The 16,171-nt window shown below is 40.4% G+C and overlaps 1 protein-coding gene across 20 annotated transcripts in view; it reads right to left on the bottom strand.

The window, feature by feature from the left end:
- BNC2 (basonuclin zinc finger protein 2) overlaps positions 1-16,171 on the bottom strand; it is a 422,437-nt gene that overhangs the window by 127,115 nt on the left and 279,151 nt on the right. For 19 of the 20 annotated variants that reach the window (XM_057548290.1, XM_057548287.1, XM_057548291.1 and 16 more), the window contains one exon: positions 3,280-3,515. In XM_057548290.1, coding sequence (XP_057404273.1) covers positions 3,280-3,515 — 236 coding nt within the window. Of the gene's footprint in view, positions 1-2,363; positions 2,423-3,279; positions 3,516-16,171 lie in introns of those variants that run through there. The other variant, XM_057548300.1, reaches the window with a different exon arrangement.

The raw sequence follows: 16,171 nt of genomic DNA, 5'->3' as shown, positions 1-16,171 counted from the left end.
TTGCTAGCCTCAAATAAATCTGTGCCACCACAATCATCTCCCTTTCTCTTTTAATAACCTCTTCAAACATGCCTGCAAAGGATAGGTTTGAACGGCCAGCTCTTCTTTCCCCCCAAATCCAAAAACTCAAAATCAGATCAGACACTGCTATTCTTCCACATTCAAAACTATTTCTGAAACCAGAAGTGGCTGTGTTTATATATCAGGGATGTAGGTTTGGGCCCAGAGAGAGTTAAATTAATATCCTGGCTTCACCAGTTCAACTTACCGTACATCTTCATTTGCCCAGTAACACAATCTATAGCCAACTGCTAACCAAGTCAATATGTGGTAAGACTAACAGCCACCCTAACTTGCCTTGATAATTATTCTCTTCTAACTGACATAATATTCAATATACTGTTGTTGAGAGCAATAATGCTAAAATTGATGCCTTGAGGGCTACAAGACAATTGAGTTTTAGCCAGATAAAGTAACTTGTACACTAATCGTGCATTATAGGGTTCCACAACCTTTGGACGCACATTTTATAGTCTACCTGCTCAAAAATGTTACATATAATTATATTCAAAGTCATCTGAGCATACCTTATCATTAGCATATATAACTTTAAAAGTACTGGCCAATAATCAAATAACACTGCTTTAGAGGAAAAAAAGGTTTATTTCTATAGTCTAGCTCTTGCTTATTTTTTTTTTAATGAAATGAGCATTCTCTCACTACATAAATAACAGTATTGTGTCCTTCAACCTCTTGCTTTTTTCCTAAACCAAGAATTGTTTTCACAAGAAACAAGTAGATGATAAATGCTGAATGACAAAAAGCATCTTTTAAATAAAATCCATATGACATCAGTACTACCAAGAAAACAAGACAGAAACGAAACCTAGTGTTCCTCGAATATAAAAATCATCTATGATTTTCTCAAAATGTCAATTTCAGACCCTGAGTGGAGAAAACAGATATTAAATTTGAGACTTTCTCAAAATCTCTATGACATTAATGAAAATTAATTATAATTTTTGCAATTAAGTAATTAAGTATCATAATAAATAACAGTGTTCCTTATTAGGCAGTATTTCACCCCAAAATAAGAGACTATAAATATTAGTTTGTGGTTTTGTTGAATTTTCCTCTGAAATTTAATTTCTCTTGTAATTTTTTATCTTTAAATCCTAGGCCCTCATACAAAACTAAATATGGAATACATTTTCTATTCCTGTCTTACAGTTATGTGCAAATGCTGAGAAAAAATTAACACCTAAGTAATAATTTCAAGTAAAACAAAGAACAGGCACCGTTCAAGGCAGAACATTAGGACTACAGCACAGAACAACGAGCAGGTTCTGTATTTACTGCCATCAAAATGCGACGGGACACTGGGTTGTTACGATGGCAATTAATCACAGCCATGCTCGTATCTCTGTGTTTCAACAGTAAGAGACCATGTGTATGGTCCAGCTATCTCAGGCAAAAATAGACACGTTGAACTGAAATACAGCATTGGTGACAGAACGAAGCATCACATTGGAGGCAGTAAAGATGTGACGAGGTCGGGGCATATACTACCCTACACTTTATAAAGGAAGGAGTGCTTAGCCAAGCTGACAGTGCCATTCAGAAATCTGCAAGACGTTTGTTCCTTCCTGCAGGGTAGAACCCATCCCAAATGCACATTAATAATCATGTGTGGAAACAACTGTAGAAAGACATGGCTCTGTGTGTGTCTCCAGATTAGCCTAAGTGGGGATTGTGGAACTGGTTCCATGCTTGTTCTTCCTGGCCCCTTCCTCATGGACCCTGCACCGCCTCAGGACCCCCTGACCACCCAGGACTTAACTTTCCACTCACCCCCACTGAAATGTCCCCAACCTGAGGCAAATGAGAGAATGCTTGTGAAAGTCTTGTATAAACCGAAAACGTAATATATAATTATTCCTATTATCAGCACCATCTCATCTTCTGAGGGCCAAATGCCCTGTGCCTTCCAAGTTGACGTCTCACTACGAAATGATTCTACGCTAACTAAAGCAGTCACGGGAGCAGGCGGGTGATCCTACCTTCCCTCTTTCTCTACTTCCACTCAGCATCCCTCGTCCGCTCGCCCTGGCTAACACCTGGTGGTACCACACAGGAGAATGACAGGAGCGTGTGTGTTCACGCCAGGTTAAAGCCAGGGCGAGACTCGAGGCCCCCTCCCCCACTCATCACATACCAAGCTGGCAGCCTCACACACAACACAGGGCGGTCCGGGGAATCAACAAGGCTGGCAGAGCCAAAACCAATTTTTTTTTTTTGAATGGGTCAATTCTCCTGGTATTATCCCCCATAAGAAATTTCAAAAACATCACTTCAGATTCTACCTTCTCCAACTGTGATCTCCTTTGGCAGGAGGGAGTATTTCTTCATCGTCCAGTGTAGTCTTTTTGGATCCTGGGGTCTCCCAACATGCTGCTTTCAACATTTACCCTTCAAGGGTCGTGGGAAGACAGATGGCCATAAAAACATTTCAGAGGCAAAGTACACAATGCAAAACGACTCATGACATAACGGCAAAAAATGATGGAAAAGGCGAGGAGGCTGGGGGCATGGGGAGTGGAGGCTGCAGGCCCTTCGGAAAAGTCTCAAGACTCTTACCAGACCGGAAGCACCCCTGACACACAGAAGGGGCTCAAGCTGGAGGAACAGGTGCTGTGAAGGCCAAATCTACAACCACGTTTGCATGTTTTGGAGTGTGAGGGTTTACTGATTACAAAAGCAGGGAGTTTACAGAGTTGTTCCTTTGACTTGGATGAAGAAGCAATAAATGGTTAGGGTACAGAGAAGAGACAACCAAGAAAACACCAAACCTACCAAGTAAGCCTGAGAACGAGCCCTAGGAAACCCAGATGAAGAGCAATTTCAGATTTTCGCACACCCATCACCCACCTCCGCCCCCTCCCTTTTAGTAGGGCTTCGAGAAGGCCTGTTGGGGAAGCCAGGAGGCCCGCGTTGGAGAGAGAGGGAGCTGAATTCAAAAGAATGCAAACAGAGCAACCCTAGGCAACAGGCCACTACTTCCTTTCTAACGTTCACCACTGAGGCTGGATGCCGGCCCACTGGCACACAGCTCCTTGCTTCCAATTCCCTGAGCAGCCCGCCAAAAGGACCACGTAAACCAGAATGGGGCGTGCAGGCCTGGGCCTGTGAGGGGCAGGAAGGAGGGCAGGTTTGCCGAGGGCTCCTACCCCAGCCCTTCTCCAGCTGGCCCCCGACACCGGCTTGACGTCCTCCCCCTACCTGCAGGATGTACCCCCGGACGTAGTCACGCAGGGTCCAGCCCAGGCCGTGCAGGATGTGCAGCACCTCCTCCTGCTTCAGGACGCTGAAGAGACGGTCCAGCAGGATCTTGAGCCGCACAGGCACCGCCTGCGTCCCGTAGAGCATCAGACTGCTGATGTCAAACACCACGTTGGACTGCACGATCTCCACTTGGGTGGGGTGGTAGAGGTGCTGCGTGCTGAGCTTATCCAAGGCTGCGGTGGTCCCGCCAGAGGTCCAGGGGCAGGTGGGAATAAAGAGATAAAAAGGAGAGGGCAGAGACAAAGAAAGGAGAAACGAGTTACTGGGAGTTACAGGGGGCTCCATGTCTATAGCTGGATCATAATCACAGATGTCTAAGCGGGACTGTGCAATGTAAATAGTGCTCTTCCCACCTCCTCCCGGTTTTGTTTGTTTGTTTTTTGGATTCCGTGTGTTTATAAATTGCAGACGACAGCAAATACAAAATACATTTGGCTTTCAGGAAGAGAGCCACTGAGGAGGTTTCTAAATGACTGTGGCTGGCACTAAAAACCTGACTAATTAATTTGCTAATTGAACTATGGCTCAACCCAAGTTACCACGGTATTCCCCTCCCCGCACCAAAAGAAGGAACACGCACACAACTGCCAACTCGGCCACAAGAGCGGGCTCAACCAACATCGTTTTTCTGAATAAGATTCACCCCCTATGATACCTGGATGGTTTGAAGAGGAAAAGAAAGGTGTTCTTTAGACTTACAGGGGAAAAAGGACTAACTCAGAGGGAATAAGGAAAGCTGACCTCTGGGTGGGGGGACTAGTCATTCATCTCAAAGCTGAATTAGCTAAGGGGAATTATCCCAAGACTTAATTCTCCAAAATTCCCTTCTTGCTGTTTACCTGTTAGTTCAGTGTTCTCTAAAAGTTATTCAGGAGAAACAGACAAGAAAAGGAATTCAAGTCATAATTAGGTATTTTATTAACAGCTCTGACAAGGGCTCAGTATGAGATGAAACTGGAAAAAAAAAATGACTAAAATCAAAGTACGAGAATTTCTGTGTATTTCAGCTGCGTCATTTCAGCACAGAAAACTGAGGATGACCGTTCTCAGAGTAAACATTTTTAGTGGAACTAATATTTCAACAATTAGGCTTTTTTCTCCTCAAATCTAAGAAATCACATCTCTTCTCCCTAGCTCTGAAAGCCAAGATAAGGCCATACATTCTCATCCCCATCCTTATCTGAGTTACCGGGAACCCTACTGCAGATAATGTAACATTTATCCTCAGTTTCTCTAAAGTGACCCATTAAGATAGCGCTGTCTCACCTACAGGGCTCAAAGAGATGCTGAAAAGATGAACGAATGAGAGGTGCTTTGAACTCCCGAAGAGAACACAAAAGCATTAGATCAACTATCAGAATTACACACATGACCTTCTGAAGATTAAAAGAGATAAACACGTGAGCCTGAAAGATGGTCATCTCATGAGTCAGGCAAATGGGTATCAGACAACAACCGCCAGGCTCAAATCCTAACTCTACCTGCGAGCACCCAAGGTTTCTGCAAGCTCGAAACCATTCTTAATACCTTCTCCCCCAACGGCACCGGCTACCGTTCGTGTACACTCTGAGCAGTTCCTCTTTTAATGTACCGGTATTTCTGCATATTAATGTGGGTATTTAAAAGTGCGCATGCACACACACTCACTTTTTAGTATTTCAAGTGTATTTTTTTAGGGCTCCTCCTCCACTCTCGTTTCCTCCTGACTTGTGGTCACTGGAGAGTTCATGTACTCTTGATAAATTGCCTTCTTACATCCACAGTGTAGAGGCCCTTATCATTTACCCGCTGGCTTCATTCAACACATTTACTCCCAGGAATACTTTGTCAAAGATTTCGGGTTTCCTCATACTTCATTTCTTGCAGCTGATTTGTCTGATCTTTCCTATTCTAGTGGTTAAGTCAACTTTGAATAAATAGCTTTAAAAATTAATTTAACGTTTGGGAAAGATAAGGGATTCACAAGCCCAGGGATTGAAGTCTTCTCTCACTCCACAGGGCATTTAGACAGCAAAAATGCAGGAAAGAGGTATTATTATCCCTGTTTTTCTTCAAGTACAGCTTAACTACTCAGCCTTCTGATGAGTCGCTGCTCTGCTTACAGAAATCCAGCACCCAGGTCGAGGGAAATCTCCTCTTCCGTTTCCCTTTATCAACCTTCCTGGGCCATATCAAGCACTTCTTCACAAAATATACTGCTGTGACCACAACAAGTATGAAACTGGGAGGGATGAGTAGAGGCGAAATAAAATGACGCCAAACCTGATTTTTGTCCATGTGTTCAGCACCTTGTATCTATGCATTAAGTATATGCAGGTGTGTGCACCAGTGTGTTCTAGGGCCAGGCGGAAAGCTGTCACCCCTCTCCCTCTCACTCCTTAAAAAGGGCTGGAAGTTTTAGAAGATGAAGAGGACTAAACTGTTGAGGGCACAGAAACAAAGAGAAGTTGTTCAGAGAATTGAAAGAGCACAGGTGGAACAGGTAAAAGCAAAAGTATTCCCCTATATATGCTTGTGAGACCATCAGAGAGTGAGAGTATTAAAAGGACATTACTGATTCTTTAGCATGCCACATGTCAAGAAGTAGGAATACACATAAATAAACAGGCCACATAAATACACAGTGGAGGTCAACAACTTTTTCTGTAAAGGTCCAGACTGTAAATATTTTAGGTTTATGGGCCATGCCCTGTGTTTCACAGCTACTCTCCTCTGCTACTATAGAGGGAAACAGAGCAGACTTAAACTAATGGGCATGTCTATGTTCCAATAAAACTTTGTTTACACAAATAGGTATCTGGCTACATTTTGGGCTCTGATATGGAACATGAAAGGGCGGACCAAATAGTCAAAGAAAGTCAATAGTTGATAAGGAAAAAGCCCCACGGGTGTGATTTAAGCAGCAGTTACCTAGGAGATGAGCCATAGAGGAAGTCTTTAAAAATTAAAGACTGCTCAGCTTGCAGATGTCAACTGCAAATTTCAGCATAAACATATCATCAAAGATTATGCTCGGTCAAATTTCTTGAACGAATCAAAATTTTCTGCTTTATAACTGCTGGATTGTACTGCGTCACCAAGTTGACAACAGCTTTGGGAGGGGATGTCTCCTTGGTCGGCAAAGGGTTAAGTAACAATTTTTAAACTGTCATAATAACAGTAAACTGAGAACTGGACTTCTGCCTAATGTCATGCTCTTCCTATGTCTGACTGTGGGAGATTCGAGTCTGGATCTCAGGCAGGTTAGGAATATGAGTTGGGCCAATGGGAACAAAGGAAATGTAGGGCAAGAACTTGTTCAGCAGGATGGAGTGGGAAAATGATGGTCATCTACCTTTATGAGCTATGGACCTAACCATCTGCTGAAATTGTCCTATATCAATGGTATTGCCAAAATTCCATTTTCAAATGAAATCTTAGCCAGAAATTGGGTATAAAAATACATGAAAGTGAAGCTACTCTTAATAAAGCTCGAGTGAGCATGAATTTGACAACTTCCCACCATGCGTTACTCTCTTCTTCCCTTCCTCCTGTTTAAGCATCTCAGTGGGACCCCTAGAGTTCCCAGAAGCACAGTTTGAAAAGCACTTGTCTATACAATAATATGATACCAATTGTTTCACCTGCTGTGCCTCCCCTTCATTCTGGGAACAGAAACTGGATTTCCCTTCAGGGAGCCCCTCTTCTCCTACACTTAGTACCATTTATTTCATAGAACAGAATATTCCTGAAGCCAGGCCTGGAAAACCAGTACCTCCCAGTTCCTTGGCCAAAACAACCAGTTTAAGAATGGGCAAGTGGGGCTTCCCTGGTGGTGCAGTGGTTAAGAATCCGCCTACCAATGCAGGGGACGTGGGTTCGAGCCCTGGTCCAGGAAGATCCCACATGCCACGGAGCAGCTAGGCCCGTGTGCCACAACTCCTGAGCCTGCGCTCTAGAGCCCACGAGCCACAACTCCTGAGCCCGAGTGCCACAATTACTGAAGCCCGCGTGCCTAGAGCCTGTGCTCCACAACAGGAGAGGCCATTGCAGTGAGAAGCCCGCGCACCGCAACGAAGAGTAGCCCCTGCTCACCGCAACTGGAGAAAGCCCGCACGCAGCAACGAAGACCCAAGGCAGCCAAAAATAAATAAATAAGTAAATTTATTACAAAAAAAAAGAATGGGCAAGTGACCTAAGTCTGAAGAGTGATATTGAATCCAGGCTTTCAGTTAGAAACACTAGGGAGTTCTTCCCTCTTCTTGAAATTTGTAGCTGGCAAATATGCTTGGGAATGAGAATCACATGGAGGACAGTTGAGCCACAGGATGGTCTGAGAAAGACTAAGGACTGACAATATTGTTTGATCCAGAAGATACAGATATGGCAGTGCCTGAGGGTGGGACCCTCCCAGAAATTTCAGTTACACGAGCCAACAAAAGCTCTCTCTCCCTTTCTCTCTTTCTATGTCTGCTTGAAGTAGGATTCTGTAATTTGTATCTAAAAGAGCCTTAACTAAGACAACTACCTTTTTGGGGTATCCTTCCAGCTAGATAACATGTATTTCAAAGGAGCTGTCAGTGGTTCAACAACGTATGTTAGTTCCAGGCCAAATGCAATTCACAATTTCTCTAGTGACTGGAATGAGGGTATCCTGAACAATTTCATATCTCATACAAATTTGCAAAGGGTGATGGATGCCATCAACAACATTAATAAATAAAAATAATTGTTGTATGGGGAAGGGGAATAAAGGAAATGACCATTTAAGTACTAACTAAATATTAGGCATCATTCTAAAGGGTTACAATAATCTCGTTTAATCCTTTAAAAAAAATTAAAACACAAGGTATTACTATTACTGCCTATTTGGAGATCACAGGTTCCATGAGGGTCAGTAACTGGCCTAAGTTCACTTAGTTATTTCTCCCAAGAAATTCTGTTTCTACCACACGTTCAGATAAACAGTCAATAAACAACTCTGGAAATGTGCAAGTCTTCATCATGTTGGAAGTCCCTAACTCCCAACAATCTGGGCTTCCTGCCCATCACTCTGCTGAAGCAAGCATTTCAAAGGTCACCAACACCTGCCTTACTACAAAATCCAATCGCTTTTCCCTTCATTCTTCTCCATGATCTCGCCATAGCAGCTGACCTTATTGAACACCATTCCTCCTAAAATGCTCTTCTCCTTCATTCACGCATACATGCATTTATTCACTGGCACTTAACAACTTATCACCAAGGCAGGTGCTGCATGCAGATGCAAAAGTAATCTTTGCTGTAAAAGAGATGTGATAAAGTACTGTAGGACAAAGAAGAGAGGGCCACTCTGCCGGGAAGGCATACTCTTGTAAGACATCAGCAAGCGAGAAAGGAGGAGGACAGTCCAGGTAGACGGAACTAAGGCAGGGGTTCTCAAACATTATGTGTCTCAAAATCAGATGAAGGGCTTGTTAAAACACAGGTCAGATGGCTGGGCCACCTTCCTCTGGAGTTTCTGATTCACTGGGTCAGGGGTGGGGGCCAAGAATTGGCATTTCTAACAAGTCTCCACAAGACACTGATGCTGCTGGCCAGGGACCATACTTTGAGAACCACTGCACTAATGAGGTGTGTGTAAGAGAAATGAATATCCAAAGAATGTGTCACGCTTGCAGCAAAAGAGTTGAAGATAAATACAGAAAAGTCAGATGGGCAGTCTGTAAGAAACCTTAACACTGCAGGCCAAAACCTGTGGAAAGGTTATAATATAATTTTATTTCTGGTTAATAGGATATAGAAAATATTAAACATTTTATAAGGTGAAGATGACTTATAATTTTAGATGTAAAACTCTGACGAGAGTCCAGAAGTTTATTTAAAGCAATAGGTGTCAGCTGGGGACACATGGCCACAGAGCCACAACCCCTAAGGAAGAAGGGTCGAGAGGGAGATGGTCATAGTTCGGGTGAAAAATTACCACAGGTGATGCTGACATACACGCCTACAATACATGCCACTGAAAACCACAGAGATGAGTTAGAGGGCAGGATGACTCAGAGTTAAGTGAACAGGGTAGGAAATGTTTGCAATACTCCACTGGGAGATGCCCTGACTCAGTGGACTTCAAATGATGATCTGCTTAAACCTGGGGTATGCACCGGCCTTTCAGAGATACGCAGACATGGGGACTCAATTTCCAGATCCTGTAATCCCATATTTACTCTTTCCTAAAACTGATCCCCCTGAGAACAGGCCCGCCTGTTCATGCAGATTATCCATCCCCAATTCTCCTGTGAAAACTATACCCTTCTTTCCATTACCAAATAAAGGCATACTCTGACTTGACTTATACAGTGCATTGGCCCAGGGTGTAAAGCTCTCCTGGGTGTCAAAATAGTGGCCAGTTTGAATCGCTTTGTGAAGCCTTGTTTAAGGATTAATAAAAACACCAAGAACCTGGAAAAGGGCCCTCTTTCCCTGATTATGCATATATGAGTAAAGGGTAGCTAGAACCTGATATTTGGGTCTACGCTAGAGTTTTCAGAATTCAGACATTACGTAAAATGGGCAGCAGTCACGCACTCACCTCTTGCATTCCTATTTAATAACGTATCACTGTTTAGGAAGTATCCTGTGAGCGCAAAGCGAAAGTGTCCAATGCTGAAAATGGCTTTTCCCTCCCTTCTTTTCAATTATTCCTGATACTCATCCCCAGGAGGTGTCATCACCTGGGAAAAAAAAGCTCCCGAGCACATGTGATGCCTACTCTTTTAAATTCAGTTTGAATATTTTCCCAGACCTATGAAATTTGGAAGATGCACTGAATAAAACCTGTGGATAGGAACTTTACAGAAATTCAGAAACGATGTTTATCATTTTATAAGGTAGTTACTACCCATTTAATCAAATACTATCAAAATATTTATTTGTTATGATTAATCATCATTTTCATCTTATAAAGTTTTGAATATGTCTACATCCTGTTAATAGAAATAAAATTAAATTATGACCTAAATGCCAAAGCACTGAATTTTTAGCAGTATATAACTTCTTTCATTAAACACATTAAAAGTTTGACCATGTTTTTATAAAATATGGCTCTTATCTACTTTGTTCCTGAAGTCCAACACCAGATTGTGATACACACGATCATTATCAAAGTAATACCCTGACTTTTAACATACTCATTTCATAAAAATCTTAAGTTATACATTATAGTGCATCATTACTAATTAAGTAATGAGAAATAGCATTTCTATTGTACACTTAATAGATTAATTTTATTAGCTCCACATTTTATTCTAGACTGTTTTAGCAAACTATCCTATGAATTGCAGTTCATAATTTATTATTTACAACTTTTCTCAAAATGCATATTAATACATTTGAATTGAAATGTGACTTCATTTTTTTTCCCAATGATAATTCAGCCTGATTTGACCATGAGCACTGGTGGAAATTTTCATCAATTAAGAGAGCTAAATATGCAGTAATAAAAGTTATCACCTTTAAAAAAAAGATATATTGCAGAAATCATTTGAATAACTAACACAGTATTTTTATTTTCTCAGTCTTTTTGGTGTATACAAGAATAAATGATATGCCTCTAAGTGAAAGACTAATAGCTAAGTTTATAAATTGGCGTTTGCTATGTCTTGTTAATGTCTTTCTCCAGAAATTGAGAAAGTAAATGACTCTAACAACATCTGGGTAATAAGGTGGATGAAGCAAAGAGAAACTAACTGATCACTGTGTAATTGTTGGCACATAATCTGAAATGATTTCTAAGAACCGAATGACAATGTGATAAAGTTCCTAGTCCCACCTATTCATGTGAACAGGTGTCTGAGCACTTAGATCTGCAAAAATGGGGAAGGAACCGATAGTGTACCTTTCCTCTTTCTTAAAATAGGTATTAGTCGTTTATTGATACATGAACTAATCTAGGAAGAAAAATTATGAAAACCTGTAATATTTATATTGCTTTGATCTTATTCCTCTTGATCAAAATTAAACAATAAAATTGCCGTTTATGGATATATTATCTTATTTTCTTAATTTTCCTTGCAGACATGAATGATAAAAGACTTTCCAATGAACGTATGATTTCATTTGTGGTAATGTTATTTGGGGACAGTGAACTGGAAACAAGAGTTAAGGAGAAAAAATAACGACTTAGAACAATGATTTAAAGTTCCCAGTGTTTCAAGAGCGCTTGCTATCCTCCAGATTGAGGACAGAAATTCTACGGCCAGACTCCAAGGGTTCAAATGCTAGCTCTGCCACCAACGTGCTGCATGACCTTAGCAAGTTACTTAGCATATGAAAATGTTAGGATGGAACTTTGTTTTCAAAATTCTTTTGGGGGCAGGCAAGACAATAGCATGAAGACCACTACCTTAGTACAAGGAGAAAGAAAAGGAGAACAAAGAATCAAGACCAAGCTAACAAGTATGGGGAAGAAAATAGATGCTTGGAGTGAAGATGAGTCAGGGTTACAGGATGACTGAGATTTTCAAGTTTGGAGGATTTGGACAGGAAATCAACTGAGATGCAGGGGACCCATCAGGACTCCAGAGGAGCTGCCTCTCCAGCTGCCCACCTGTGATCATCTGCCTCTAGGAATCCAACTACTCCTATACTACACCGGCCATCCCTAACCTGTAAGTTGAGTTCTACCCAAACTCTGTGCCCTCAACTCCAAACATGTACTTGTGACCCCTACTGCTGTGAAAGGTAAGCCCAAGAAACTAGGCCAAAATGCTTGAAATCAAATCTTTTTTGTTGTGATTTTTTTGACTGAATATGTCATAGATGCTCATTGAAAAAATATAAATTTGAGAAAAAGAAAAACAAACGGAAGACAGTCATACATAATCCCACCAACCAAAGGCACTATTGTCTACATGTTGATGTAGCTGCATCTACTTTTCTTCAGTCCATAATTTTATGTAGTTAAGGGTCACACACTAGTTACAAATTTCTATCTTGTTGTTGTTTTTCTCACTGAACTTTATATAGCATGAACACTCAAAATTATCTCTGACTACCTAGTCCCCATAAATGTCTCCACTGCAGTTCCCCTGGATCTAACCCTCCTCTCTGGCCTAACTTCTACCACTTCAGTAGAGGCTTTTAGACTCTCCTAAGTCCACTACTGCAAGCGACTCCTGGCTGGTCTGGTGTGGTGTGGTCTGCCTCTGCTCTCTCTGGTGTAATACAGAAAGAACAGAGTCAGTTCTCAAGTCAGTATTCTCAAAAGACTGCTTAGAATATGTCTCTTTTCTGCTCAAAAGTTTCCAGTAATGCTCCAGCCCTACCCTCCCAGCCTCCAAATTCTTAACCTGGGTCAGAAGACCTTGGAAAGACTGATTTACTACTTTCCAGCCTAATAACCCTCTAACGTGGCTCTCTGTTCCAACAAAAGTGAGCTGCCCACTGCCTTTCTAACAAAACTAGTGAGGAAAGCAGACTTTAAAAAAATACACATTAACACACAGTATTACAAACTGGGTATGTGACATGAGAACATAATTTAAACAGGGCTAGGGATGGGGTGTTCCAGGCAAAGCCATTTCTGTTAGGACGTGAACAAGGGAGAGTAGCATACGATGAGGCTGGAGAGACAAGCAGGGTTCCACCTGCTAAGCTACATTTTTCAAATTTTCAATTTTTCAATGCTGTTCATTAAGGGCCTTTCCTTTCTTTCTTTACCTTTTTAACTACCCTTTTCTTCCAGCTTCCACACAAGTTCTGTTTTCCTTTTCTATAAAACTTGGAGAGGTCCCCTCATCTAAGAGCAAACTGTCTCAACAATGATAGCACTTAAAGTGAGCCAATCATGCACATACCAACTATATGTTGCCCATTTACTGGCTCGTTTCTGTGCCTATTTTATCATAAGAGCTTCAGCAACCATATCTGAAACATAATCAAGGGTGTTCAGCCCTCATATTGTTGACTGGATGAACACAGCTAGTGTGCAAAGATAGGATTCGATTCCACTGTGCCACCCAATTCTTAATTTCACTCACGTCTCATTCTCAGCCCTCCGCTTTGCTCTTTACACTCTAGAGAACAGTGGGGGTAGGTAATTACAGCAGTTTAGGAAGTGAGATGGGGCTGCTAGCTGAGCAGAAATTAACTAAAGTTGCATAATTTATTCCCTTTCCTACCACTTCAAGCATTATTTGGGGGCATCCAATGGATTTCTAGGTAAAAGCAGTATGAGATCTAGTGGTATTAAAGAAAACAAGCTTAATACCAGGGTGCAGAGACCACATCATAATGAATAGACATTATGAGAATCATAGTACAGATCACTAAGTTTGTGATCCATGTGCTAGATCTATGGTCTGCTAGCTATAGGAAAAGGTATAGTAGAGCCAGTCCTCCTCCATATCCATGGGTACTGACGCATGGGCTCAACCGACCGTGGATGGAAAATATTCACAAACAAAAAATTCCATTAAGTTCCAAAAAAGCAAAACTTGAATTTGCCATGTTCTACAACTACTTACATAGCATTTACATTACATTTACTTTACTTACACAGCATTTACATTGTATTAGGTATTATAAGTAATCTAGAGATGATGAACGTATATGGTGGATTTGGGAGGATATGCATAGGTTATATGCAAATACTACAGCGTTTTAGTATAAGAAACTTGAGCATCCATGGATTTTGATATCCGTGCGGGTCCTGGAACCAAATCCCTTGGATACCAAGGGACAAGTGTATAGACTTTGGAAAGGGGTCAGAGAACAGTCAACACAATAAGAAGAGCATCTACAAATAAAAGATTATTTTTCTTTTGTAAAAGGTCTGGAGGAAAAGAAAAAAAGCAAACAGATAAATTAACCTCTTTTTTAGTATGCAGAACTTTATTGGGAAAAAGAAAAGGGTTTAACTGTACAATATGGATACTAGTGAGAAAAAGAAAAAAAATTCATACCATAAGAGCTTATTAAACTGTGAATTAGGTTACTGAGGTAACATAATTTACCTGGATTTCTTTACAATGCCAGAAACAGAAGTTTAAACTGGTCATTTTCAGGCTATAAAACAAAGGAGAAATTGAGGCCTGGATATAATTTCAATAAACACTTTGATAGGATCTATAGTTTTTCAAAGGAAAGTGGTGGCTAAGCCACAAGACCCAAAAAATACACACAAGTCAGTGTGAAGAAAACTCATTTCTGTCAAGAACAGAATCACCATAAAGACAACAGCCGGAATTTCTGTGGTTCATTAATGTAAGTGTGTAACGTAAATGTAAAATAAGTATAAAATGTAATGCAAAATATGGAATAAATGTGAAGTAATATATACTTTTAACTACGTTGCTAACTTAAAGAACAAAGTAATGTCCTTTATAAAATTCAGTTTTCAAATGTATAAAATAGTACTGGCAGTGTGTGAGGGGTGGTTATAAAAGAACTTGCATCTATTAAATGAAATGTGAATAACTATTTTTTTATTTCCATTTTTAATAACAGGAATTACTCCCCAAACCTTCAAATAAATTAAAATAAATGTAAACCTGTAATTCTACAGACTTCACTTCCAATATTTTCTGTGAAGGTCACAGAAATAAGACCATATTCAGATACATTTTTTTCTTAATGTAGGAGTATAAAAGTGCTTTTCACCGATCCTAGAAAATTGGCTCTCAGTGATAGTTTATAGTTCTTAGTTTTCCACAACTTTTTTTAAACATAACTTTCTTTAAAAGCCAAATTCAAGTGACTTAGGTGGTTTTCACAGGAATACGCTCAAATACTTCAGGCCCTGATGTCCAGTGGATTCCACTGAATAGCTGTTCAGGCATGGTGGTGTGAAGCTTATAGCCATTCAATAAAATAAAAAGTGAGCCAAATGAAATGATTTTTCAAAGCCACCTACTTTGCAGAGTAAAACAATTAAAAATTTGTATGAAAACGGTCTAAAAGGAAGCCTTTTATTTCACTAATTTCCAGTCCTGTCCTGGATATTTTTCAATTTTTAAATGCTAATTTGAAGCAATTTTAGAAAAAAAAAATTAAAGAAGCCTTATTCTTTCATTTTGGGAGACAGCCAAGTGAGCCTTAAATTGCAAAGCTAATTGTTTCGAGAACTCCAGTCTCTTGCCCCAACTCCCCTTAGGATTCCAAATTATAATAGCATCAAGTGGTCAGCTTTTAGGAGCTGTGAGTCCTAGAATACTATTTTAATTTCTAAGAGGTTAACATTTCAATGTGTCTTTAAATGTTGTTTTATGGAATTCTCTGCACGATTACTTTAAGAGTCGAATAAAAACAGTTGTTAGTGACAGAATTTTATTAGGACAATTTCTGGGGGCTGATTTTTAAGTTTTGATTACTTATAATCAGAATATTGTTCCCTTTCCTACTTCAAGTACCCAGACCATAACCTCTGAATTTATAAGGGTGGGTGGCTCTTCATTCTTGCTAATATGACCAATAATTTCCAATTATACCACACTTTATAATATGCACACTATACCCAATATAATGATATGTCATTTCAAGGTAGCTAGCCCATGAACTTCTACAGGTTTAATGGGATTTTGCATATTTAGAATTTCATCACAAAGGGGCCCTTTGGAATCATTATAACATCAATCCTTTCCCATTATGACTCATTTCTCTTACTAGGCAAGAGCATCAGGGCGCAGGGCAAAGCCTTAACCCACCCGTAGGTTGTAAGCCAGTTCCCAATAAAAGCCGTAGCACTGGGGGAGAACATTAATAAATGGCAATGATGACATATTAAAAACTTTTTAGTGAATCAGGGGATCGATCAGGAAGGTGGACCATGATTGTTACTAAGAGAAAAAGTCCTTATGACTTGAAGTAATAT

Source organism: Balaenoptera acutorostrata, chromosome 6 (genome assembly GCF_949987535.1).
Source record: "Balaenoptera acutorostrata chromosome 6, mBalAcu1.1, whole genome shotgun sequence".
NCBI classification, from domain to species: Eukaryota; Metazoa; Chordata; class Mammalia; order Artiodactyla; family Balaenopteridae; genus Balaenoptera; species Balaenoptera acutorostrata.
This window is presented reverse-complemented; position numbering and strand designations above follow the sequence as displayed.